At 39.7% G+C, this 27,910-nt stretch overlaps 1 protein-coding gene and 1 long non-coding RNA gene across 4 annotated transcripts in view; one reads left to right on the top strand and one right to left on the bottom strand.

The window, feature by feature from the left end:
* Positions 1–26,694, top strand: part of LOC144195117 (uncharacterized) — a 31,581-nt gene extending 4,887 nt beyond the window's left edge. Inside the window, exons 3-5 of the long non-coding RNA XR_013326051.1 lie at positions 5,901–5,988; positions 23,326–23,457; positions 26,628–26,694. This is a non-coding gene — a long non-coding RNA (uncharacterized LOC144195117). The remainder of the gene's footprint in view (positions 1–5,900; positions 5,989–23,325; positions 23,458–26,627) is intronic.
* slc12a5b (solute carrier family 12 member 5b) lies at positions 936–22,044 on the bottom strand. 3 transcript variants are annotated; one of them, XM_077714418.1, is made up of 26 exons: positions 21,622–22,043; positions 12,091–12,194; positions 11,868–12,008; positions 11,615–11,761; positions 10,744–10,798; positions 10,526–10,656; positions 8,324–8,571; positions 8,023–8,234; positions 7,787–7,954; positions 7,349–7,447; positions 7,156–7,213; positions 6,891–7,065; positions 6,586–6,704; positions 6,419–6,517; positions 4,963–5,082; positions 4,637–4,741; positions 4,363–4,531; positions 4,090–4,285; positions 3,819–3,988; positions 3,620–3,751; positions 3,437–3,544; positions 3,241–3,357; positions 2,859–3,037; positions 1,604–1,618; positions 1,392–1,525; positions 936–1,202 (listed from the first exon to the last, which is right to left on the bottom strand). In XM_077714418.1, the coding sequence occupies exons 1-26, from the start codon at positions 21,677–21,679 to the stop codon at positions 1,111–1,113; spliced, it is 3,351 nt and encodes a 1,116-aa protein (XP_077570544.1). In that variant the 5' UTR covers positions 21,680–22,043; the 3' UTR covers positions 936–1,110. The 3 variants fall into 3 exon arrangements, with proteins under 3 accessions (XP_077570544.1, XP_077570564.1, XP_077570554.1); XM_077714438.1 differs by having other exon boundaries at positions 2,859–3,010; XM_077714428.1 differs by lacking the exon at positions 1,604–1,618 and having other exon boundaries at positions 21,622–22,044.
* Positions 26,695–27,910: the final 1,216 nt, after the last annotated feature.

The raw sequence follows: 27,910 nt of genomic DNA, 5'->3' as shown, positions 1-27,910 counted from the left end.
ACGAGATAAGAAAAAACAATATGAAAACTAAATATAAATACTTTCTCTCTTTTGGAGAAAACAGACTGTGGGTACAAAGTCGTTGAGTGTTTAAAACTTTATTTGTTACTATCAACCTGTTTTCCCTGAATCTGTTATTGCAGTTTTTTTATGCTGCCTTTGTTTCCCATTAATCATAAAACACAATCATTGATAATAAATAACAGAACACTTTTATTAAACAGAAGACAACTTAATCTTCCATTCTATCAGAATTGCTGTTGATTAAATGTGTACTTTAAACACTTTTGTAACAAGTAACTTTGTGACATTTATGAATGAATAACTGAAGTGAATAAAAACACGAAACATTTGAAACACACATTTTAATTTGTATTTCTTTCTAAAAATACATGTTTGCTGTACGTGTGATGCTAGAGTTTTACTTTTCTTTGCTCCTGCGCTTTTTCAAATGCACACACAAGTACTGTAAGCCAATACTGTATGTAGACGCATTTCTGTGTATAGGAAAAGATGTCATTTAGAGATTTAACTTTCCTTTTTTTTATGGTACTGAAGGAAACAACTTTTATATTGTTGTTAAACACTCCCTTAATGTTTGCTGCTCATCTCTGATAAAACAAAAAGGGGTAGCGATAAAACTACAAAGAAAAAAATGGATACTGCTTAATCATCAGCGCAAACATTTGATATGTTCAACAAACACGACCTTTTCTTTGGGGACGATCACATAATTAAAACTTGTTTAAAAAGCTTGTTTATTCTGTACCAGTCTCTCAGGTTTGAGTTCTAAATTATACAAGGTAGCCTGGCTTAAGCCGCACCGTCCACTTTAAATTGATGTTCAGATTCAATCTTTCCCTTATTGACCTGAATGCTTCCATTTAAAACGCTAAAGAAAATGTGAATAAATAACGAAAACTTGCATATAGCAGAGAATAAGAATAGACAGACACATTCTTCAAAATCAAAAGTGGGAACAGAATCAGCAGTGAAGTACAATTCGATCAGGATGGAGGATCCTGCTTGGTAAATCCAATCCTTAACCAAGGTTATGTGAGAGTCAATAGGAGTTGAGGCCAAAGCCTCTGGTTAAGATACACTGTACATTCAGGAGTAGATGGTAATGACTTCACGTCCCCCTCCACGGACGAGGAGAACCCGATTCAAACCCTCGGTGATCACCTCAAGGAACTCCATATCTGCAGGGCGTTCTCAGTCAAGAAGAAAAAAACACTAAGACAGTAACACTAGATACTGAGGAAGAAAGCGATCCCCTTTGCAACTCACGTGATGAGTATAGGTTATTTGTATAAGAAATTGGTAGCAGTTGAACAGTGACCAGGAGTGAGAAATAAGAGATCTATTAATTGAAAGTGTTGCAAGGATACAGTTTTCTTCACCCATACGATTTTTGGGCGGTCCAGGCATGTTTAGTAAAATGAGCTTTGCCTCCTTGGACTTCTTTGTGATGACTTCATTCAGCCGCAAAGCGGTATGCATGCGCCTCACATCTGTCTGGTTCCTTCAAGAGAAATTGGATAAGGTTGGATGCCGCTATTCGGATCACACATTGGTCTCAGTGTAACGCGGTCATACTTACAAATGTTCCCATTCCCTGCAAGCAGCATTCCCCAAAAACAAAATCAAATTTGAAATACAACCAATATACATCTATAAACCCTTTTACACCATGCAAAAATATGGCCTTTTGTACAACCGTTCTCTGCTTGTTTAAGTTCCTAATACAAAATTGTCAGTCTGAAATATTTGACTTATCATAGGAAGCTGAGGCACAAGCAATTAAATGCGGTTGATTCCCAATTGGTAGAAAGGTAGTGTTATTGTCTTGATTTATATTCAAACTTTTGCTGAAGTTAACATAATCTATGCCGTTGTATATTTCAAATGTTGTTTTTCTGTTTTCTATACATACTGAAAAATAATGATTGTACTTTAAAATATTTTTAAAGTTGTCAATGTAAAACAGTTGAGTATGAATTTTATAGAGCTTGCATGCTTCTTTCTCCCTTATTGTGGGTGTTGCCAACCCTAGGATCTGGAACCTTTTGCGGCTCTTTATTGCTGCACTAGTTGCTCCCTGGAGCTGTTTAAAAAATGGTTGAAAATGGAAAATGGGGGAGAGAAGTATATATTTTTTGTTTTAATATGGTTTATGTACAAGGAAAACATGACGGAAACATTCTTAACGTTTTCCAACACTGTAAGAATGTGTAAAATAAATATCAAATTTCTGTTAATGAGTTGCGTTGCAGGTAAGTCGCTATTGTAAATAAACCGATGACTGTGTGATCGGCCATGGGTCCCATGGAAAGGGGAAAGTAATGCAGGAAAACAGAGGATTTGATGTTTTTTGATCCAAATCACTTGCATTCACAGCCAAGGATTGCCCAAGTGTTTGTGTTTTTGCGAAAAGTCGTCGCATAACAAAAAGAGTCATGTGGAAAGACATTTCCAGGGGAAGGCACACTGCAATTGCAGCTGAGTACCCCATGGGGAAATAGAGAAAAAGTGTGATTGCATTCCTTCTAGAGAAATTAGAGGTTCACAAAAATAGATTTAAGAAGTGTAATGTATTTCTCTACAGAATGGACTGCAGGGAAACTAAACCTGTAATCATGAATCTTCATGATGTATTTTTAACCAACTTAGTCATTTTTAAAGTTTGCTAATATAGCCACACACAATTCATTATTCCTTTATAAAGAGGACTATGTAAGGCTCTTAATTATTTTTTGCAGCTCCAGACATATTTGTTGTTTTTGTCCAATATCGCTCTTTCAACATTTTGAGTTGCCAACTCCTGCCTTAGTGTAACAAGTTTTTAGGCCACTCACGGTTTCATGCTGAAAGGGTCCTTGCCCGCCTCCAGGTCTTTTCTCTTGTCAGGCCCTTTATAGTCTGTCCAGGTGTTTCCACAACCAGCAGGTGTTGTGGGGCTGGTAGGACTGGTAGGTGTTGAGGTGTTCTTACTGTGAAGGAGCTGTGCCTGTTTTGAGTTGGAAACAGCCATAGACTGAGACAGGGACATAATGACAATGTGACAGGGTGAAAGAAAGAAAAACACACCCATAAAGTCAGTGTCTACCGTGGCAGCACCTCACAATGATGGAGCCTATCACAGCCGACTTTGACGTATAATATTTGTTCAAAAAACCATTCACACAACAATTGAGCATCAGCTGAACCCATAGCTTTGTGTGTCAAACTGCTCTTTACCTCCTCTTCTGGTTGTTCAGCCACACTGCCCCCTTCATCAATGCTGTGGCGTGAGCGAGATGCATTGGATTTTTTTCGCCGGATTGAGCCGCGGGATGAATCTGTTATGCTCTGAATCTGCATTTATATGGACATAGACGAGATGCTAAATTCTCCCAAGATTACAGAAATTGTCTGTGTCTTGTGAAAATCATACTTCTCGCTCCATCTCATTCTTTGTCAGATGCATCTGCTTGAGGATCTGTGAGCGCTGTTCCATCACCAGCGTCTTTTCATAGGTATAGGCTGAAATGTCACTGTCATGCTAGGACAAGAAAGCAAAAGTCAAGTGTAAAATGAGTAAAGTGAATCAATGGCAAAGGAGGCACATCAAGCTCACCATCTCCACCACTTCCACCTGAGCGTCAATGCGCAGATGATAGAGAAAAGTTATGACGTCTTTTTTCATCTGAATACTATTGTCGTCCATTTGAGCCACAGTGAAAATGCGCATCTTGCACTTCCTCCACACCTACAGAGGAGAGTAATGATGATTCTAAAGACATCCTACCCAAAGAATTCCTTATTGTATTTGCCACCTTATGCTGACGTAGCAAGAATGGCAGAAGCATCAGCATCCCTCCATCGTGGACAATCCACCACACATCGATATGGCCTTCGGTGAAGCGCTCTCCATTGGATGGGTAGCTAGAAATGTTTTTGGGAACCAACAAGGCTAAACTGGCCACTGTAGTCTCTCGGACCACCTCTACACAGTGTCAGGAAGAAATGATTTGCCATGTGAGTGGACAAGTGTGCTCTGTAATAGTGGTCTCAAGAGCTAACGTCACTAACGCCAGTACTACCTACCTATAAAGTCTCGAAATTGTTGGTGGAACTCGGGCTGTTTCCAGTTACGTGGCCAGCTGATCATTACAGTGTTGTGCTTCAAACCTCCTAGTCCACCAACCTGTATCAGGTGGGACGTCCCATCCCTCAGATTGGATGATACAACCACTTGGGGGAAGCCCTTCACCTTCTCTGTCTCCATCAGTTTCCGCAGAGACTGCAACGTGTCAAAGAAACATTAGCAGTTAAACTTTATAACCTGCACGATAACTTAGAAGGATGTGTGGCACAGACCTGTTCTGCCCTTTGGGATTCAGTAAAGTTGTCAAGAAACGTTCCCTGAACGGAGGTGCCAACGATTGTGAGTCCTTTCCCCGCTTTTAGCTGATTGGTTAAAGATATCAGACGAGGCTGCTCAACGTTCTGTTCGGCATCCATGCTGACCAGAACCAGAATCTGAGGCCTAAGCAAAGAGACAAGTTCTCTAGAGATAGCTAAAGCACAACCACCTTGACCAGGAAACGTGTGCATGCTTAACAGACACAAATTAGTTTGACTTTGGACTAACCTCCAGTTCTTGGTATGTGGTGGGCCTTCTTCCAACCTCATGAGAGCAAATCGGGCAGCGCTCAGTGAGATGCCACGTATTCCATCACCCCACTCTTTCTCAGCTCTGTTTCAAGTTCAAATATGTCTCATAAAGGATATTTCCGACCAAGAAAACAACTCATTATTAACGATGAAACAAATGTTAGCCCAATTTTGTAACCCGCTTCCAAAAACGTCTAAGAATCAAGCCTCAGCTGGTTGGATATCTGATGACGAGTATGTTTCTTAAAACACAATTCCCTCATATTTGCTCATGTGTATTCTATCAGCGAATGAGATACCTACCCGCGGAATTCAATGTATTTGTAGATGCAGGTGGCAATCCCCATCGCAACAATGGCATAGTACCAGGAACAGATGAACATAAGTGATAAACACAAGCTCATGCCAAGGAATGATAAAGCCCTGAGGGAAACAAAAGACAATATTGGATTATTTCCATTTGCTTTTTATCGTTCTGTTCTCATTACATGCAACAAAAACGGAACAAGCATGAGCAAAGCCTGATCTCATACAGTATACAATAATCTAAGTGATAATCTTCATTCATTATCCATAAAGCTTATCCCCTAATGGGTTGCAGGGGTGCTAGAGCCAATCCCAGCCCACTGTAGGCCAGGTGGGGGACACCCTGAATTGGTTCCTAGCCAATCGCAGGGCACATTGAGACAAAAAACATTCACGATCAAACTCATAACTATGGACAATTTAGAGTGTTCGGCCTTCTATTCATATTTTGGGATGTTGGAGGAATCCGGTGTACCCCGAGAAAATCTATTGAGGCATCGTAAGAACATGCAAACTACATACAGGAAGGCCGGAACCTACCGGATATTGAACCCATGCTCTTAAAATCTTAATGCGGTCATGCCAACCACCTACTAAGCGCTAATCTGATTGTTAATTACGTATTAAGTAATCTTCTCTAAGAGCTGAGTTAATGAAAAAAATCCTATGGTTGACACAAGCCATTGAATTGATTCATCAATTATCCATGGCGCTTATGCTCAAAAAGGGCCGCAGTTTATCTCAGCCAATTCTGGGCAGTAGGTGGGGGACTCCCTGAATTGCGAGCCAGCTGATCGAAGGGCAGCTATAATCGTAGACAAACAACCATTCTTGCTCACACGCATACCTAGGGTCAGTTTCTACATTTCTGAAATTGAATTAAATAGGGACTTTCTCAGAAGATATGAAAATTGTTTGCCACATTATTTCTACAGGTCCTCCTGCAATCAGCCAGATCTGAGTCTTTGGTCTTATGTGCTGGGGGATTAAAGAGTCCAGTTCTCACAGCTGTTTTCCCTCCAGGTAAGACAGATTTTTATTGAGCGTAGCTGTCTGCGGGTTTGTCCCATTCATTAAATTGTTATCACAACATACATCGGTATTCTCAACATTTCTTATATTTTTTTTATCAAACTCTCCATTACTGCCAGTCTCATGGTATTCTAACGGCTGGTATTTTGCATATGGCTTGCCAGCTACAATTTTCCATCTCTCAGTTAATCACAGAACGTGTTAGGTTCTATAAAATAACCCCAACAGAACAATGCAATACATTTTCCTTCTGTAATTACTGTTATTATCAGAGTTGAATGTGGCTAGAATTTTTTGCCGGAACTCCCCATGATTTTTTGTGGCGTTGACATTGTCTTGTGACTTCGCTCATATTAAATTTGCCTTGACAACAGTTGAAATCATGTGTTAGACTTACTAAAGTCTTACTCTTCCAACTCACCAATGATAGAACTTAAACCGTGGCCTCCAGTTTGGTGTCCTCAGTAATGTTTGTAGCGCACAGGCAAGGTTAACGAACATGTAGCACATCAAGAAGAACCTGATAATGAAATAAACTGGTTAAAAATGAATGTATTGTATATATACATGATTCGACGGCGAAATTACATTGAGAGAATGGGTGCAACTGCATCCAAAGAGGCAATGATGATGCCAATCTCGCAAATACAAGCCGTAAGCAGGAGGGCCCAGGTGGGCTCCCCATTGGCTTTACCATGTCCGAAGACCTGCAGAGATGAGAAAAGAAGTATTTGTATGAATGTTGAAGCGCATCTGATTTGACTCCTGCATAATAAACAACCACAATTGGTTGTCACAAGATGAAAGTGAGCTAAAATTCAGTGTTACATTATGCCTATATTTAGTAAGACAAAACATATTTATGAGTGATCTGAAACCTGGCATACACTCACTCGAAGAAATGGGATGATACCATCTCTTGAGATGGCCTGCAAGAGACGTGGAGCCCCTGTCAGACTCTGAAGTCCTGCACCGCAGGTGGAGAAAAACGATCCAAACACAATGACCCATGGAGACGGCCACGCCAGAGTCCCAATCACCAGGTTGCCGTTCACTCCTTCACCAAACCTGAGAAGTGACAGCAAGTAAAATAGCTCAAATTTCACACACTTTGGAGTACTGCTGTGCAGAGTTCTTGGTCTTATAACTGCAACTTACTTATCCCTCAGTACAACACCCTCTATACAAGCACCAAAGAGAATCACACAGGAAATATCTGAAGAGATAAAGACTAAGGATTGTGTCATTGGAAATGTTTAGGAACAACAGGAAATGAAGTGACCGTAAGTGATGCACTTTCAAATTCATTCAGATTGCGCTGCATAGATTATGGCTGCTCCGCGAAGGATACACACAATAGATGTGGTAGTGATGGCTGCAATGGTGCCGATAGGGATGGACTTCTGAGCATCGCGCAAATCCCCAGAGCGATTGGAACCTGCCATGATACCTACAAATGGATCAGGTTAAAATTGTTTTATAACAGGCCTCTACCAGTTTCAAGTTTATTCATTTCAATTTAGGATTTTGACAGAAATTTTGTACTCGGAAAGATGTTTTCAATGTTTCTACTTAAACTGAAACTAGTCAGCTTTTGAACTTCATACAACTCTTGCATTCCACTACTTTTTGAACAAAAGTATAAAAAGTAGTTGGAGATACTAAGGTGTATTTTACATCTTTTAAGTTTCCACATATTAAAAGATTAGATTTTTCCAGCTGATTCCTAGCTTTTCAATGCCATACAATTCATCCGAAGACATTATTGTCGACCTCCAACTTCTCTAACCTGTGACAGATGGGAAGTATATTCCCACCAGCAGTGTAAAGAAGCTGCTGATGTCGGCGACCACAAAGCGGTTTGTGGCAGAAGCAGAACCGTCAAGGTCCACTTGTGAAGCCAGTCCTCTCTTCTCTACAATCACCCCCTTTTCCAAATAATTGCCAAACAAGTTTTCTGGAAAACAAAAACAAATCGGTGGTCATGGAGATTTGTTTTGGACGCGTTGACACTTGAGGCATTACCTGCCAGGATTCCACTAGTGACCCCTGGAATTCCCTGTATCTCTGTGATGTTGTTGTTGTTAAAGTAGTCATCGCAAGTGGCATTCAAGTACTCTGAATCACAGAATGAGCGCCATAACTTGGTGGTGACAGTCTCGTTGTTGATTTCAATGACCTTTGCGCAGATGTCATAGCCTTTGGAGGCAAGAGTTCGATTTCCCAGGAGGCACACTCTGCAGGGAAAGCCAAGGAGGAGCAGTAAATTTTACAAACTTGCAGTCCCCCACCAAAATTCCGGATTAAAAATGTCCATTCGACTGACGGGAAGATTGGTGGCTCAATGGCAGTCTTGATGACTCCCGCGTAAACAGCCAAGATGGACAGGATGACACAGGCTAGAAAGAGCAATGCCAGTTTGTTGACATATTTCACTCCCACAAACACCACCAGCGCCATGAAGCTTAGCACGATGGTGCCGTACACCCTCATATTATTAAGAAGGGCCGCCTCTGCTTCCACTCCCTCCAAGCCCTCGATCTTAAAGATGGCTGCCTGAGGAACAATGTAAATCTGAAAGATGGAGCAAGGAAGGAATGGGAAAGGTGTGGAGAATAAGGGAGGAGAAAGGTGCCACAGAATACAAATGATCATTAACCCTACTAAGATGTGAGACAATACACGTTTATGAGGTGCAACATTAATTTGTCTTTGTGCTGCCTATCCTAACTAGGCCCAGTCAACAGTAGGTCATGTACATCCTAAAATGGTTGTCGACCCTGTTCAATAATTTTATCATGCATGCTTTTGGGATGTGGAAGGAAACCAGAGAAATCCCACACCGACATGGGGAGAACTTGCAAAATCCACACAGGAATAGTAAAAAACGATATAGTAATCTCCTGTCAGAGGTGCTTGAGCCTATCCCAGCTAACTAAGGGCGCCAGCCGGAGGACACCCTGATTTGGTGGTTAGGCAATCGCAAGGCACAAGGAGACAAACAACCATTCACACGCACATGCATACCTAGGGGCAATTTAGAGTAATCAACCAGCCAACTCTGCATGGGAGGAAACCAAAGTACCTGGACAAAATCCATGAAAGCCTGGAGAACTTGCAAACTCCACACAGTGAGAACTGACCTGGGGTCGAACCCACGACCCCAGAACTGTGTGGCTGCCACACGGCTGCCGGACCGCCAGAAACTAGGCAATCAAATAATATTTCATCTCTCAACAGACTTTTATAGGGAGCGCTATTAAAATCCCTCTGGCATTTTAATAATGTTGAAGATGTTCAACCGTGACTTAACTTGTAAGCAAGAAGCAAGTGGCTTTTATTTAACATTCCAACGGGCACACCTTAAAGGAAAGTCTTCCACTAATATAAATTCAGGTTGACACTTATTTATGGATTGCAATTACTCCATCTGTACCCGGCGTCCTTTCTACGTAGCCTGCATTGTCATATACATATATAACATTGAAACTCTCAGTTCAACCAAAGATATAACAATACATTTGGCCTGTCCTTGGGTGTAATGCCATCGGTGGTACTGCACATGTAGCTTTATATTCATTCATTCATTTCATCTCCCATACCGCCCATCCTTGAAAGGGTTGCTGGAGCCTAACCCAACTCTCTTTGGGCAAAAGGCAGACTACACCATTGACTGGTCGCCAGTCAATCGTAGGGCACACAGAGAGAAAAACAACCATCCGCACTCCCAATTATACCGCCACCAGCGGGAATCGAGCCCACACCAATGTCTGGCGAGTGAACCTCCACACCATGGGGCGGGATGTAGCTTTATATTATTTATTTCCTTGCCTCAACATAGAGCGAGTCGGCCTGTGACCGCATATCAAGGGATCCAACCTATACAAGTGATACAAAGGCAGATATGCTTTTTCTATACTGTGTTCCTCACCAATGGACAAACTATTGTGTTTTGAACCCCTTCGGTGGTCTGCACTCAACTCAACTTATGTGAGTGATGTATAAGGCACACTGTGAGTACAAGATTAGTTTCAGCATCCTTGCCAGCGACATCAATGATCCTGCATAAACTTTGCTCTCCCTTCTCATCTACGGCTTCACACAGCATGAGGACCGAGCCTCAAGGAGATGCTTTTTTTCCCCTTTTGTTTATACTACATGGTGGACATCTGGATAGCATTTCCGCCTCACATTTGAAAGATTACCATGGTTTTCCGTGCTTGTATGGGTGTTCTCTGGGTATTTCCTCCCACAGTGCCAAAGCATGCTGTGTAGAATAACATGAAAACTGTAAATGGTCCATAGGTGGCGACTAAGTGTGAATGATTGTTGTCTTTATGCATGTATCTTGTAATTGACCGCTGATTAGTTGAGGGTGCACCCCAATTCGGAGTAGATTTTTGTGCTTGTTTCTGGAAGTGTACTCCAACTATGAAGCAATTATAGTGCACAAAAGAGACTAGAACACCACTGGTTACATAAGTGCAATTGCGTAACTCAGTGGATTAAATTGTAATTGCTGACTTACTAGCAGGATTTCAATGCAACCAAGGATGTACATGGCACCAGCAAAAGTGGTACCCAAGTAGAAACAAATCCCGACAGCGCCACCAAACTCTGGCCCAAGGGAGCGAGAGATCATGTAATAGGAACCCCCAGCTAGGAGAAAAACAAATCAATTATTTCAGTCACAGTCAAGTAGTGTGTCAAGACAATATTATTTACCAATTTATCTCACATACTCACCCGGAACCACTCCGTTTGTAGCAATGGCACTCATGGAGATGGCCGTGAGCATAGTCTTAAAGAAAAAAAAATGCACCAGACTGTTTTTTCTTTTGCTTATATGGCATGTTCATATGAAATGATCAACCTGTTAGCTTTATATAGGGGTTTTAGTTTTGAAAATATAAATAAATAAACGGCAATGGAATTCACTTTTGCAATTCTGAGTAAACAGTTTCACACATAGGGAGACATTCTTTCTAAAGATTTGGTTGAGTTGGCTGGATTTGTGTGGAATTTCAGGAAATGCCCCTCTGGATTGATATATAACTCAATAAATCCAAAATGGCGACATGTCTCAGCATCAGGGAAGTAAATTGGTCTGACTGCTCATGGGCAGAGAGCATGTTGACAAACCACTGAAAAAAAAACTACTACGAGAGAGAGAAACTAAACTGTAACTTATGCAATGTAGTGGAAGATCATTTCGTTTTTGGACTAAAATGCATGATTTCAAGAAGATCTGGCATTGTTTCTGGACTATATAGTTCAGGGAAATCAAACAGTTTGGGCAAAGTATTTTAGATTAGATTAGAACATTATTTCATCCCGTATTCGGGAAATGTCTTGGTTGCAGTAGCAAGATAGACACAAGACATTGTAGACCCAGGTAAAAAACTGGAGCCACACACAGGAAGACCTTCTGCAGACAGAGACTAATGTTACCGCTCAGTCTCTCAACAGTCTGGAGGTTTTTAAAGATCATCTTCCTTGCCTAGATCCTCCTAAACTGTCCTATCATCTAATAAGCAGCAAATAGAATTGCTGATGTAGTACAGAGGCGACAGCTGAGACGATACGCGAGGAGGAGTGTACTTGTACTTTTACTCACTGTGGAGCAACACATGAAGACAATTATGAAGGAACCAAAGACGCCCCCAATCCCAACCATCCAGGTCATCCGCAAGAAGAGGATCACACCAAATATGTTTTGAATACACGGTAAGTATACACCCATGAGAGTTCCCAGCTGTGGTGCCTGATGAACACAAACGTGCCATTATCAGTTGAAGCTTACACCATGACACATTTAATTACAAAAATAAGGACATGGAATTTCACAACTATCAATTTTGTCTCTCTACCGTGACAGGTTTTTTAGACGGACGTGCTCCCTCCTCATTGTTCTCAGCCTCCTCATGTTCTTTGCTCCCAGTTGGCAGGTTAGAGTAGTTGGCAAGGCTGCTGAGCAAAGAGGACACCATGGGACTCGTGTCCATCTCCTCCTACAAACGCACACACAGATTTGCACATTTATATGCATACAATTGATTACATAGAACTTCAGGAAATCAGAATGGCTCGTACCTCAAAAAGGGCCATGTTCTTGCCATCATACTGTTGGCTCTTCTCCACATCACCAGAGGCACCACTGTTGATGAAAGGACTGCTCTCTTTGAGGTTTCCATCACCTGAGACACCAATCAATAATAATAATGTGTTGATTGTCATCATTTATGTTAAAGGCATGTAAAATATCGTTTGTTACGGTACTGATCTGCTCAGGCCGTGGGGGTCAGAGCACGTCAAATTCAATTCATCGCAACTGTTTCGCAAACATTTTCGGTCTTTATTGTTTTTGACTTCAACTCAGTAACTGTCAACTGAAATTTTCTGCTCTGTGTGATTGACGTGGTATTTAATTCACAGTACATTTCTTCTTTGTTATTCTTTTCGGACTTTTATTCTTTATCAATTGCAAGAATTTGTTGAAGAATTTCTGTAGCTTGCGTTGATTTTATTGGCAGAGAACTGCATAGCTGAAACATTGTTGGAAAATATATGGAGTTTGGTGGTGATTTATGTGGTAAATTAGGAATGTCATTGGTTTTAGAATAAGGAAAGCTCTGTCAGTTGTTGTGTTACTGGAGTTTTTCCCCCCTGTTTTTTGATGCAGTGCTTCCTTCAGAAGGTAAAATGCAAATTCAAACCTGTCTCACTGTAACACAATTCACCTACTATTTTGAATCAACCCTACTCTTGATAATTTTTTTGCCTTTACTCCATATACTCCTGGCCGTTAGGACCACCGCAAGCCCGAAGTCGTGTTCTCTCAATGTTCAGGTCTACTGCCAAGAAAAATACTTTTGTTAAAGTAGGAAACCCTGCCTTATTCTCATATGTACTGCGCAAGGTTTTGAGAAAATCTCAAAAATGTGAAAGATTTTGTTGAAGTGAACTGCCCTTTTTATACAGAGACTAAATTTGGATGTTATATTCTTGGCTGGTAACCAGTAAAACAAAAAAGTGAATTTATTTGTCATGAATTACATGATTCAGTTACCTTTACGTTCTATGTTAAAAAAAGCCAAAAACATTTACATGATACTGCAGGCCGCAACAGGCTGAAATGCGAGGCAGATTTGTACCCTTCATGTGACATGGTTATTACAAAATGGACAGTTCAGTCCAGCTTTTAAAAGCTTAATAGGACATAGCCTGAAAGAGATTATCCAGCAGCTGCTGGAGGCCACGGAGGAATTTCTGAATTTAAACATCTGCATGTGAGCAAAATGTACAAATCAACGGCATAACTGAGCCGGTATTACGCTAATTACATTCAGGCACATAATACCTCATCTGATTTCACCTTGCCTGCTGTAATTTAAGATTTGAACTACTGTTAACCGACAAAATTTGACACTGATTCATGAAGATGTCTGCTTTTTGTTAAATTGTACAAAAATTAAATCAGTGGTACTTAACCTTGTTGGAGCTATCTAATCCCAACAGTCTTATATGCGCATTCACCGAACCCTACGTTAGTGTGGAATGATCGATTTGTTTTTCTTCATATTCAAGATATATAAATTCCTTGGAGCACTGATTGGCCAAGCATTGCAACGTCACGTGATCATCCACAGCCAGTGATGGTCGAGCAGGGCATGTTATCGTGAATAGACATGTTGAGTTGATGTGTCTTGACCTCCATGGCAGAGGCTCCATCGAGCCCCTGAGACCAACTCACCGAACCCCTAGGGTTCGATCAAACCCAGATTAAGAACCACTGGATTAAACCAGACTACTGAGGGACTGTGTGGTAACCTCAGTGTCAGTCTGCGGAAGGTCCCCACCTTGTGGGCTTTGTGTGTGGCTCCAGTTTCTTAACTAGATCAACAATGTCTTGTTTCTTGTGTCTGCAACCAAGAAATTTCCCAAATACGGGATGAAATAATGTTCTAATTTAATCTATTGTGTACACTTGGAAGGATGTTTGAATGTGTTTACAGTGGTACTTCTACTTACAAAATAAATTGATTCCAGAAAAGTTTGTTACTTGGATTTTGTGTTCATCTCCCAGTGCACTCTCTTCCTGTCTGCTTTGTCTTGAGTGTCACAATGACATGCCTTGGGGCAGCATGCTCTTAATAGCTGATTGGTAGAATGTCACCAGCTGGTTGGTGTAAATTTGCTGCTTCGTGAGTACTAAGGAAATATAGCCTCTGTTGCGTGTTCATGGTGAGTGCTGTTGTGTTTGCTGCCCAAGTGCGGTCAGTAGAGATATGAACCCCCAGGAATTTGAAAGACTCTATTCGCCATTGATATATGAGAGGGCCGGGTGTCTTTGTTCTGTCAGAAGTCCAGAATGAGTTCCCCAGTTTTGGGAATGTTCAGCGCCAAGTGCTTCAGGGTGCACCACTCGCTGAGTCTAAGGGCGTCATCTTTGTAAAATGTCCCTTTCCCATGGGTCAACTCCAAATGTTACAATGATGTTCTCCGGATTCCTGGGTCTGCACTTGTGTGTGTGTGTGTGGAGTGAGTAAATTGGTGGACTCGGCACACACCTTGGGGCAAGCTGGTACTGGGCGTGCGGGGGGATGAGAAGTGGTGACCCAGCTTCACGCGTTGGGGACAGTTGACCGGAAAGTTCTTCATTGAAGGCGTGATCCCCAGGTTGGCCAAGAATGACCTGTATTGTTGTGTTAATGGCTGAGATTGGATAACTTTATTCATCCCGTATGTAGTTGATGAAGAGCATTCTGACATTGTTCGGAAGGTGGCTCAGTGGTGGTCATTGCATCTTCAGTGGATCATGGATGTGGGGGAGACAGCCTTTGATCTGTTTCAGTATCAGTTTTTCCAAAGCACTTCATGATGATTAACGTGTTGTTTTTAGGTGACTTCTTGAGTACTGGGATGATGGTGGCCGATTTTAGTCAGGCTGGGATGGTGTCTTGTTCTAGTGATAGGTTCAATATGTCAGTGAAGGCTGGTGCTCGTTGCCCAGCACATGCTTATAGTGCTTTCCCTGGTATTCCACCTGGTCCTGTGGCCTTCCCGAGGTTGACAGCAAAGAGCACACATCTCACGTTCACCACCCCCAGCGGTGTTGAAAATGAATGTTTACTGAGGATCTCCCTTTAAGTACGAAATCAGAAGTGGCAAGACCAAATTACCCAATGTATGGCTGGCAATAACTTGATATTTCAAAAACCCATCTGTTCAAAGCTCCAATGCTCTACCCTTGCCTTGTATTTTGCATGATTCAATACAATGTTTGTTCATCTCATCGAGTGGTTGTGGTTACACGGTCTTTTTACTGGAAATATCAGGTTAGGCTAACCGCGTAACCACTGCACTTAACATTCTAATCCATAATACAGAAAATAAATTTGATCTATTTAAAACAATGCAATATGTCAAGGTCTCTGTCATCTAACATTGACATCCTGACCCACTTGCTTCACGAAGTGACATACTCTTTATTCAGTGTGGAGTAATTGGAGAATCACTAAAACACATTGTGAGGATTATGGCCTATCACTGACAGGCTTTAACCTCGCTCCCCTGATAAAACACCACCTTGGCTGTCCTTCATATTCATAGAATACTACAATGCTAAATGTGCTATGCCGGGATGGAAAATTAAAAGCTGTTCTTCTCCAAGACAGTTCAAAATCATTAATAGGCCACAAAAACATATTGATATAATTGTTTGACAAAACGAGGGTAACTATGAACGGATCGCTGCAAAAATAGGAGTACAATTATGAAAAACGATGCACAAAATCTAAAGCATATTTTGACACAAATGTTTTTTGCAACACTGCTAGAATTTCAGCGCGTATCCTAATTATTATAACCTCAAAATGCAAGTAGAATAATAGTACCCTGGAAAACATAGTTACTACTTTGTTTCAATTTTCAACTTCTTAACCACTATTAATTGTGCCAAAACCAACTTCTGACTTGCTTCATCTCTGTGGTTAGTACAGTGGGGAGGTCAAATATAAGTTCAATTTGTTCCTAAGACCACATTTGTAACACAACACTCACATCGTCTTTTCCCATTGAAACAAAAGAAAATAACACCATGTTTTAGCATTCCCTAAATTGTTTTGCAGGGTTCTTTTTATGTATAACACTTTGTGCAATTACAGTCTTTGAAAATATACAGATGTTTTGTAGAATACAAAGAATTAAGCAATCAATGGATTATAATTAATTATTTTTTATTCTGCAGTTATTAGGTGTGCTACTAATTGTATATTATAGATCATTACAACTATTTTATTTAGCAATGTGCTGTAATATTAGTGGCTTGGTACTGAAGGTAAGAATTCTCCGAATTGCAAGTTTTCAGTCTACACTTAATTTGCAATTATTTGTCAGCCAGTCTTTTGGATTGTGTTCTATAATACAACCAAAGTGACTTTAACCAGACTAAGTTTTAGATGCCTATTCATAATCTCTTTTGTTGTTTTTTTTGTATCAGTGAAGTGATATTTTTCTGTTTATTTGGCTCAAACCTGAATTGATTAAGTGCATATTGGAGGAATATATATGTGCACATGGAAAAACATGAAATATCAATAATAAATTATTGGTACATTTTTGAAAAATTACTGGAATAAAATGTTACCTGCTTAATTTAATGCTGTAATATAAGCATTAACTTGCTGAGTCTTTTTCTTGTTGATGTTCAGTTGTTTTATTTTCTTAAACTTTTATTTTGTCCCTCTATATGTAAAAATCTTTAACACGAGTCGCTGTTGGTGTACTGGTACGTTTGTCCGAATCCTCTCTTTTAAAGAATTGTTCACTACCTTCCAAACATCTGCTTGTTGTAAAGTGACTTAATTAATGCCTACCCCGTTCACACTTCAAGGCAATAAATTGGCTAAACAACAGTTCTTATCTTGATAGACTGTTGAAGCACGTCAGGCGCCTCTAAGGCAACCATGATATTGCTCCACAAAAACAGGAAAATCACAATGTTTTATGTTATTGAAGATTCTTGATGATTGCGTGCCAAGAATTTTGAAAGAGAAGAAAAAGCTCTCTAATTCACAGCCACATACGTTCACTGACTGTTTCATGCGACTGCTCAAGCATGGGAAATTACGACAAGCCACATTAACGTATACAAGCAATCAGAGAAATGGATTCATATTCCCATGACTGCGGACTTATGACATCTGGCAACAGTAGAGAGTGGATTAGTTCACCTAAGCTCCCTGTGTTTGTATCAAGTCCACCGTGTCCGACAGGAGGAGTTTGTATCTTAAATCACCTTATGAAAACTGAATCTTGTCAGATGCTGCAAGACGTTTTTCAGAAAACTTGAAGGGCCAGCGGTCCCCTTCTCACACAAATTTTGATTAGCATGTAAAGAATATGATACTTTCAGGGTATACCATGTTGATTCCAGGGACAAATACAACTAATATATAGCTATCGAGCACCGTACAAACTTACGATCAGACCGAAAGTAAGGGAACTGTTCCATACGATCAAGCGTACTCAAGCATTTTGAGGCGTGCACTATGCACTGGGATTCGTTCTTCATACATACTTGATAGTACAGTTCAGTGTGTTACCCAATAATGATTCAATTTTAACACTTTGAATGTCTTTCTTATCCTCTCATTCTCTGCCTATGACAAAAGTAAATGTCAAATGTACCTCATCTTGGCAGTAAAAGATCACGTTTGAGTTGAATTTACGACAATGGCCATACAATTGGTTGTTGGATTGTACGCCTATTGCCGTAATTGTCAGCCAATGAGATGTATTAGTCTCCATCAGGACAATTTAGGAGGATCTAGGCAAGGAAGATGATCTTTAAAACCTCTAGACTACTGAGGGACTGTGCGGTAACCTCCGTCTCAGTCTGGTCCCCACCTTTTGGACTTACTGGGTGTGGCTCCAGTTTCTTACCTAGGTCTACAATGTCTTGTGTGTCTTGTGTCTGTCTTGCTACTGCAAACAAGACATTTCCCAAATACGGGATGAAATACAATTCTAATCTAAACAAATCTTGTCATGTGCTTTACATGCATAATTGTCGCAAATTCTAACTCCTACCTCAAGCACGCACTGTGTCATTTTATCGTCTATCGTTTTGTTTAGTGACCAATATTAGTTATTGGATTAGAGTTTGCTCTTCTCAACATGCTGCTTCAAAGCCCATAAATCTGTGATTCACTTCTAATAAACTGCAGCATTTTTATCTGCTATGACCCACTTTTGTACTTGGCTATGTTCTGGGTTGACATCTGGATTTGGGCACTCGGGTCCTCTTGCTAGTGATTCCCCACCACCTTATCATATCTTCATTTTGCTAGCCTTGATATCACAATAATCACCTAACTGCATTAAAATAATTAAACATCAAAGCCAGAACCAATACAAGTTGTTGATCATTTTCAAGAAAGTAAGCAAGTATAACCAGTCACAGGCAACTGACTCAAGTGCATCCAGAATGATGACTCATACGCGATTGTTGCTATGAAATCCAAGAAAAACCAATCATTGTCTGAAATGACTTAATCAGTCATTTCTAATTTGAAATAGATCTATAATGTTTAGAAATCTTTGCTAAAATGGCATGTTTTTGTGTTATAGAAAAACAAATTAGCAAGATACCGTCATTTATATACCAATTTTTACCAGCATGCTTTCCACCAATAACCTGTAAAACTCATTTTTTTTTCTGTACAGGGGAAATAAACATCTCAAATAATGTTGTAGAAAAAAAAATCACATCCAACATGAATGGATTGCGGCTGTGAACAAACATTATGAAAATTGTTAAGGAACTATTTTCATAGTAACGCTGCTTTTTCTGCATTTCCAGTCCGTGGAAAAAAGGCTTTCAATTACATACTTATTGGGGTGTGTCTTTTTATATCACTCTTGTATCACTTCGTAGTAACGTAACCTCAGTCTCAGTCTGCAGAAGGTCCCCATCTTATGGACTTCTTGTCTGTGGCTCCAGTTTCGTACCTTAGTTCTACAATGTCTTGTCCGTCTTATGTTAGTACAGGGGATCAAAATCTTAAATGCATACCTGTCAACCTCAGCCAATTGCTCCTCTTATTAATGCGCCTTTTGTATGCACTAAATCCAAGACTTTAGATGTTGTTGTATGACGCTGACAGCTTGACCGTCTGGGTACATTGCTTGCTGACACGCTATATTTATATAGAGAAAGGGGAATGCTTAAAGCATGATAATATTAGCAGTCGACGATGACGTTTTCGTGTCACTACCAATGACAGAAACAATCCTGGTTAGAGCCGAAATGGATACAGCAAGATCGATTTGACAAAAAAAACATACTTAAAAAAAAAAAGTATAAAAGTTCTTATACGGCGTAGACAATTTGAAATGATCAAAACATTTATATAATACGAGAAAAACCTATAAGTTGACAGGTGAGTAAATGTAAGTCAGATTCTTAAGCAGCCTAAAAGAAAAAAAACAGCCCCTCAATTGAAAGCTGATTTCCCACTCATCCTCCTTCCATAAAGCCGACAAATGTTACAATATTTTGCTGATCCAATTCACAGTATCATCTTAAATCATCTCTTCTTGTTTTCTTTCTTGGGAAAGCGGTGTTAACATTGTTTATTGACACCGTTTTTGTTATTTAACGCAGGATTGGACACAACATGGCACTATTCTATTGCTATTTGGTTTGGCTATTTGGAATCTGTATGCACTAGGCATCCCCATGGCATTGAAGTCAGGTTATTATTGAGAAGAAAATAAAATAAAGTAAAATGTTTGGCAGATCATCGCTGATCCACCATTGGTTCAGCGATGACAAATGAATTCTTTAACCTCACATTTACTCCATTGAATCTTATTGATTGCAATGAATGGACTGGAAGCCATTCCAGGAATCTGTCTCGACTTTTTATCTTGCCTGCCTTCTTTTACTTTGGAATGTGATTTTCCCACAGTACGTGATCTTGGATTGGATTGGATAACTTTATTCATCCCGTATTCAGGAAATGTTGTTGTCACTGTAGCAAGAGGGTGAGGATTCAGAAATAGGAAAGCATTTCAAACAAATAGATAGGTAATAAGTATATTAATAAATAAATACATGAATAAATATCTAACTAAACAACTGTGTTGCTGTGTGTGTGTGTGTGTGTGTGTATATATATATATATATATATATATATATGTATGTATGTATGTATGTATGTATGTATGTATGTATGTATGTATGTATGTATGTATGTATGTATGTATGTATGTATGTATGTATGTATGTATGTATGTATGTATGTATGTATGTATGTATGTATGTATGTATGTATGTATGTATGTATGTATGTATGTATGTATGTATGTATGTATGTATGTATGTATGTATGTATGTATGTATATATGTATGTATATATGTATGTATATATGTATGTATATATGTATGTGTATGTATGTGTGTGTGTGTGTGTGTGTGTGTGTGTGTGTGTGTGTACGTGTGTATATGTATATGTACACATACGTGTACATACACATACATTTATAAGCACATATATACATACATACACGTACATCTTACAGTGAAATTCATCATGTTACTCCTACAAAGCAATTGACTCTCCTTGAATGCACCTGTTATGACCTGCAACTAATTGTGAGCAGGCCATTCTTTACAGTGTCAGGCTAATTTACTGTCTTATTTTCACTTATGTATCCTTCATGAATGCTTCTTTGAAGGTTGCCTTAAAAACATATGGATTAGGCTTTGTCTTTAATTTATGTTAATTTTGGATTGAAATATAATCAAATCCACTATCCTTAGTTGATAGCTATTGCCTTAAAATGACGAAAAGAAAAAAACATGGCTGGATTAAATTGTGTCATGGGTGGAAAATTTGAATTTAAGAAGCTCAAAATGTTCCTCCTTTTGCAAATGCCATTGTGTGTATACAGGCATTTGAAATACTAACTCCGAATTACAAATGAGGAAGTCTGAAGTAATTATGTTCATCCCATTATTCATTTTCTGAAACATTTATCCTCATAAGGTTGGCAAAAGTTGTAGCCTATCCATTCTGACTTTGGGTGAGAGGTGTGGACTGGTCGCCAGACAAGTGCAGGACACACAAACAACCAATCACCCTTGTAATCACAACAATACAATTTGTAGTCTTCAATCAAACTAACCAGATTGCAGTATGAATTCTTGGAGAATCCACAATAAAAACAACTAGAACTGCATTGGGTGCAAATACGTATACACAAAGTACTTAGAGTAGGTCCAAATAACAAATGATTTTATTTTAAATGCATGTATCAGCCCAGAGACAACATTCTTGCTGCTTAAATGAATTAGCTTTCGCTTCCGTTCACATGGATACACATGAAAAGGCTAAATCGCTGCAGCATTACAGTGACCCAACAAGTTACGGGCAAATAAGTAAAAGTGTACTGTTGCAAAGTTCAGTTTAACAACTGAAAGCATCCCAAAAAACCCAACTATCTTGAAGTTTCTTAGTGTAAGCCTCTGTCTTTTTGTCAAATGCCAACACAAACTACATCATCCTTTTCTCTTCTTAACTGGAATGTGTGCACACTCACAGTGGCTTCACTCACCCTGGTTGGTAGGGCTCCCCTCTTCTTCCTCACGGTCCGTTGTCACGTTGTTGAGCATCCTTTCCTCCTGATGCTGCGCACCCAGCTGCGAGCAAGGAGACTTATGCTATTCTCACGTGACCCTCACAAGTAAAGAAGTGTTATGTATCCTCTTCCACTTGCTCGATCCTGTCCGGCTGGACACTCACAGTAGGCTGAGTGTGTCAGGCAATGCGGGCGAGTTGGCCAGCTTGATGACACATGTGCTAACCCTGTTCCCGTGCGCCACTTGCCCTCAAGTCAGTTTAAGCTGGAACCACTACATTCATGTATTCACAAGGTATTATCCTTCTCCCTCCCATCCTCTTTTTTATCTCCCTCTCCCGCACCATCATTCATCTCATGGTGAAGCGGGGACATAGGGAAAGCGGCGTCTGATCACAATACCCTCCTTCTCAGATTAGATTCCCTTTTGATGTTCTTTTCAGGGGGCAAACGGGAATCCAGTTTTTTCATTACTTTCTCTGTTTGTTATTTTTACCCCTCATCCTTCCCCTCTTTATATTTCCGTGCATGGCTACATCAGGTTGTCTGTAAGAACAGCTTCAGGCTGAAGCTGCTTAGTTCAAAAAGCCGTTTTCCTGAAGTTCTATTGCAGGGGGCCGGATTATTTTGGACTGAAAGAGCAATAAACAATGGATATTTTTAAATGTAATTCCTTAAGAGCCATACCCAGAATTTAAAAGTCAAATAAATGCTTTCCTTTTTTTGTAATTTCATCTTTTTCTGTATGCATCGTAAGTGCTTTTTTTCTGTTGTTCTTGTTATTAAACTTAAATACTTTACGTAAAATATATGAATGTTTTTAATCAGGGGTGCGCAACTCTGGTCCTCTATCCAATGTATTTTCCATGTCTCCCTCCACCAACATACTTGAATCAAATGATCAGGGTGGTTATCAAGCTTCAGGATCACTTGCTGATGAGTTGATCATTTGATTCAAGTGTGGTAGAGGGAATAAATATAAAAAAGAGACTGGAGTTTGGCACCCCTCATTTTAAATGGTCTTAAAAAACACCTTTTTCCTCCGTATAAATTCTCCATCAGAATAAACAAGAGTAAAAATGGTTCAAACAACACTCTGTGTCGAATTTTGTGATGGTGAGATTTTTTTTTTTGTGCACTTATCAAATGTGGCCCTTTTAAGCCGTCAGCCTCGTGATCATCATAGCACTGCCAAAACACAATGGGCATTAATGGATGAGAGATGAAAACCCAAAGCGCTTTCCCTGATAGTATTTATGTTACATCACAGTCAACTGTGCAGCCATTTCTGCTTTTTTGAGATGATCTCTTAGTTATGGCAGATGTGCACACAGACTTTATCCTCAATGACCTTCCAACTTGTTCTTTCCTGACGGTTTCTACTTTATTAAGTCCACCTGTTCTTTCTGACAAAAAATGAGCACTAATACTAACATAAATATGCTGCTTTGTGGGGAAAAACTCTACTTTGAACTGGGCTAAAACTGTCCTTTTGACGCTTTCAACTGACAGGTGTTCTATTCTCTGGTATATTATTCATTACCACACGTAATAAATGAGCATTTTTCATCACTGCCATCTACAGGACATCAGAAGCCATGGGCTGCCGTTTGTAAAGCTGCGCTCAGTTAGTATCACATTTATCTCATCTCATTTTCTGAACCGCTTTATCCTCTTTAGGTTTGCGGGGGTGTTGGAGCCTAGCCCAGCTGACCCCGGGCCAGAGGAGGGGGACAACACCCTGAATCGGTGGCCAGCCGATCGCAGGGCACAAAGAAATGGACAACCATGCACTCTCACCCATACCTAGAGGTGAGTTAGTGTCCAATCACCTACCATGCATTTTTTTGGAATGTGGGAGGAAACCGGAGTACCCGGTGGAAAAACCCACGCAGGAGAACATGCAAACTCCACGTGACCTGGATTTGAACTCCGGACACCCCAGAGCTGTGAGGCCGACGCGCTAACCACTCGGACACCGGGTCGACAATATTACATTTAGTGCCGTGTAATTTGTTTCAAATATGGCGTGAAAGTTTTAGTTTTTTTTTTGTTGCAAATTTGCAACAATATTTAGCAGCTTCACTATTTATTTCGAAATAAAAAGATCATAAATTTAAATGTTAAGTCTGAATTGTTAATTTAAATGTTAAATCTAATTCGTAAATTTAATGCAGTCTAAATCTTAACTTTAAATGTTAAATCTAATTCGTAAATTTAATGCAGTCTAAATCTTAACTTTAAATGTTAAATCTAAAGTGTAAAATTTAAAAGGTAAATCTAAATCCTAAATATTAATTCTTCATCTTAATTAAATCTAAATATTGTTGGCCAGCCAATCGCATTCATGCTCACACTCATACCTAGATGCAATTTAGAGTGTTCAACAAGGAAAAAGAAGAAGGTTGGAACCATTTGGAGGTTGAACACTCAAAACTGTGAGACAGATGCGAAAGGGTTAGCAAACTATTCCAGAATGGGTTGCAGTGGTTGCAGGTGTTTTTCCATTCCAACCTGTAAGAGAAAACCTTTCCACCAATCTGGTATCAAAAGAGTGCACGGAGTGGATTGCAGTCAGGTGCTTCTTGTTTCAGCACATACCTCGTTGGTTAAACTCTGTGTTGAATCGGTTTGAACAAAAACCCGCACCCACCCCGAGCGGTCCTCGGGGACCAATTTGCCCCACCCCTTTAGTAACCACTTCAATATTGCGTTATTCAGTTGAGATTCCACAGCAAGTGGAGCCAAATCTCTCACTCTCTTCACTACTTTTTTCCAACAACACACTTGAGAAAGATTATTTCTCCTGGAAAATATATCAGCAATGAGGATTCAAACCAAACCTCACAGGCCGATCAACTACAATGTTGTGGAAGACAAATCAATCCATCCCTTCATCCATGAGAAGATCTTGGGAGTCTGTATGTACTTTTGTTTGACACATTCATCCATTTATGAGGTCAAAGACCAAAAGTTGCTCCATTTTATGCCAGTTGCTTGTTGGTGTCCAGGCTAGGACTCTATCCATCCATCCACCTGGTATTCCACTCCTGACCCATAAGAGGGTAAAAATTATAGAGCAGAATGAATAGAAATACGACCGTAAAAATGTGTTTCATATGTGGTATCGTAGTTGTCTCCTTTCTGCGTAATGCCTGGCACTGGACCAACTTATGTAGCATAGCGTTCCACTCAAAGTAGAACTACAAATGTTAATCTTTCACCAGACCTTAAATCCACTGGAGAGTTTGATCGCAATTGGCAGTTTTGTATAAACAATGCACAACTCGGATGAATTAAACTGCTTCTATACGGTATATGGTAGAAAATTCTCACATACGAATATGAAAAGGAATTCTATTTGTTGCACGTTTTATTGAAGAGTTGCATCCTAAATTTGGTGCAGTGGGTGAATTTTTGAGGTTTTTTTCCTGTGCTGAAGCTAAATGTGATGCTTTTGTGTGGCGATGCCACCTTTTTGACTGCTCAGTTTTCTTTGGCTGTGTGCGCGAACTCTGGGAAATGGATTAACTCTATTTGCCGGATGCCCTGAGCTCAGTGGCTCCTCAAGTAGAAACGTTGGCCAGGTTTTGCCTTGTTGACGAGGTTTGGCAAAAGGAATGTTTCATAAGGTAGAAAGAAAATGGACAAAACGCAGACTGTAGCTTGCAAAGGACTACTGACCTTACAGAGTGTTGTTAGATAGCAAAAATCTAAATATCTGTCAGGAATGATTGACTCATCAGAGTAATTCATGTTTTATTTAAAACTATTGACAATGTACTTATCCGTTCACTGTCTGTAGTGTCAAGGTTTTTCTTGAACTGTGTAATTGTTTCCAGAAACCTGATTTTACTATGGACAGTCCTGCTAGTTAGTATCAGTTATACTTTCAGCTCAAACAGCTCACAATAGTAAAACCTTTTTATGCATGTCCGCCGTTTGAAGCAGTAATCCATGCCTTTTCAACATGCATTACAATGCATTTTATTTTTTTAGGTCTACTAGTCATCAATTGAGCATCTCCGGTTTGTGAAGAATGACTCGTAACTGGAACATAAAAGAGGGTGCACATTATTCCCATTTCATGACGTGTCCATTGGCTACACATGTTTTTGTGAGTCATTTAAAAAAATGTTTTTAAGTCACCGAATTTTGTCCTATGCTCCAATCCTTCCGGTCATGTGACCTAATTCTCCTAGATCGACCGGGCATGGAACTTTTTCTGTTTCTAAACACTGTACTTTGTTGCTTTTGCACATTAGACAGTCCAAGTTACATTTTTTTTGCAAACTATTAGTTAAAAAACACTGCAGGAATAAAAAGCGATTTATTACAATGCTTCATAAATCATAAAAATTTATTTCATGCACGCTACACCCTCGCGCTAAAAACACGTTTTTAAAAAGGCAACGGAAGCAAAATTGAGTTCGGTTGTACTTTATTTAGCCATTTTACAATGTGCTCACGTCATCATCACCCACAAATCCATCCAAGTCCTCATTTTCTGTGTCCGAATTGAACAATTCTCCAAATAAGTCATCAAAGTCATTTTGTGTGTTCGTACAGGCGACCACAATCCATTTGCAAATAGTAGCTAGCTAGTAGCTAGCGTAACTATTCCAAGACTGTCTTCCATGGTTCGCAACTGTGTTGATGCCAATCGCCAGGCAACAATCCATTTGCAAATAGTATTGCATGTTTTTGGTCTAAATCGGTGTTAATCTGAGGATAGCATGTTGATTTTCTTTGTGTTCATTCAGTCTTGGCGTTTTCGTGCCTTTTGAATACTTGCAAAAGTTGCAATAAAAGCAATGAATTCCAGTATTCCTATTATTAGAAGCTGTAGTTGACATGGGTTTTCAGTCCCATGCTGAAAAAGTCACTTTTTCCACAGAACTCTACACTAGTACATGTTATCACGCAGTGTAGTTACACCCTGTCACGTGCTCATAGCAATAAAGAAGATGCTATTTTGACAGAATTTGTCCATCAACGATGCGTGTGGTGGAGCTCACGTCTGCCTAAAGCACTTCAGCGAGAGTGGGCCATTGGCTGGGATTTGATTGGCAGAGAGCCTGAGATTCCTGCTCATCTGGGCCAAGCCGCTTTAGCTCTTAACCCGCGCCCACCTCCCTTCTCCCAGTCTGCCACACATGTGGACAAGGATGTGCCTCTTCATACCTTCGACACCACCGTTGCTGGTTTAAAGCTATTTACAGCACATTCAGCGTGGACACATAAAATTGCATTGAGGGAACTCGGTAAGCCCTTTTGACTAGCGTCAATACAATGACGTGAAGACAATAAAAACACAGGACTGAAGTTTTCTGTTGCACTAATCCTGCAGATTAAGGTCATGCAGCGAAAATCTACTTTTTCCTTTTTTTCCTAATCAAATGCAGACTCTGCTGTCAGATTATGAATCAGTTCTTCTGGCAACTCGCATATGTTTAACGTTTGCCACACCTGTAAAAGATGTATTTCATGAGCAACAAACGTTGTGGCTCAATATCATAAGAAACTGTCTTCATCATCAGAACCACACAAAATAATGAAAATATTCAAACGTTGAGGTCTAAAGGGTCAAACACATGACACACATGCCAACCCAATGATTTTTATAATGGATTATTTTTGGTTAAATAGGGGGAGGGGGGTATTTTTGGTCCATCCTGCACACTTTGTTACCGATAGTCTTTATGTAACAAGTGATTAAATTATTTACCAAGCATATTAACTAAAATGAGCTGTGGTTATTTTGCAATAAGTATCACCTCAAATAATAATTGCATACACACAAGTGCCATTATCAAAATACATGTACTGTAGTATTAAGTAGTGTAGCACATGTAAGTTTTCATAAATATCAATTACATTTCTTGTACTTACTTGCTTGTGATGATACTCCAAAAATTCCGTTCTCACTCGTAGGTCAGTTCTCCTCATTACTGGCAACCCTCTAATAAGGTAAAAACATTTTCTTCTTATTTTGGATTACCGGTGATGACTTCACTCCAAGAAGATTTTCACCACATGGACCCATTTGTCATACTAGCCTTCATTTATTCATTTCCTGTTTCAGAACAAGATGACTGTTAATTTTTAAAATATTTTTTTTAAAGATTAATAGGCCTCTGCTTTATAAAAAATAATGTATTCTCAGAATATTACAACTCAAGCTCCTGGAAATACTGATTCCAGCCAGTTAGGAAAGTAATCATTGAAGAATAATCACTGTGACCAGTAATAAATCAAAATAAAT

Source organism: Stigmatopora nigra, chromosome 1 (assembly GCF_051989575.1).
Source record: "Stigmatopora nigra isolate UIUO_SnigA chromosome 1, RoL_Snig_1.1, whole genome shotgun sequence".
NCBI classification, from domain to species: domain Eukaryota; kingdom Metazoa; phylum Chordata; class Actinopteri; order Syngnathiformes; family Syngnathidae; genus Stigmatopora; species Stigmatopora nigra.
Note: the sequence above shows the minus strand (reverse complement) of the source record. Positions and strands in the feature narration are given on the sequence as shown.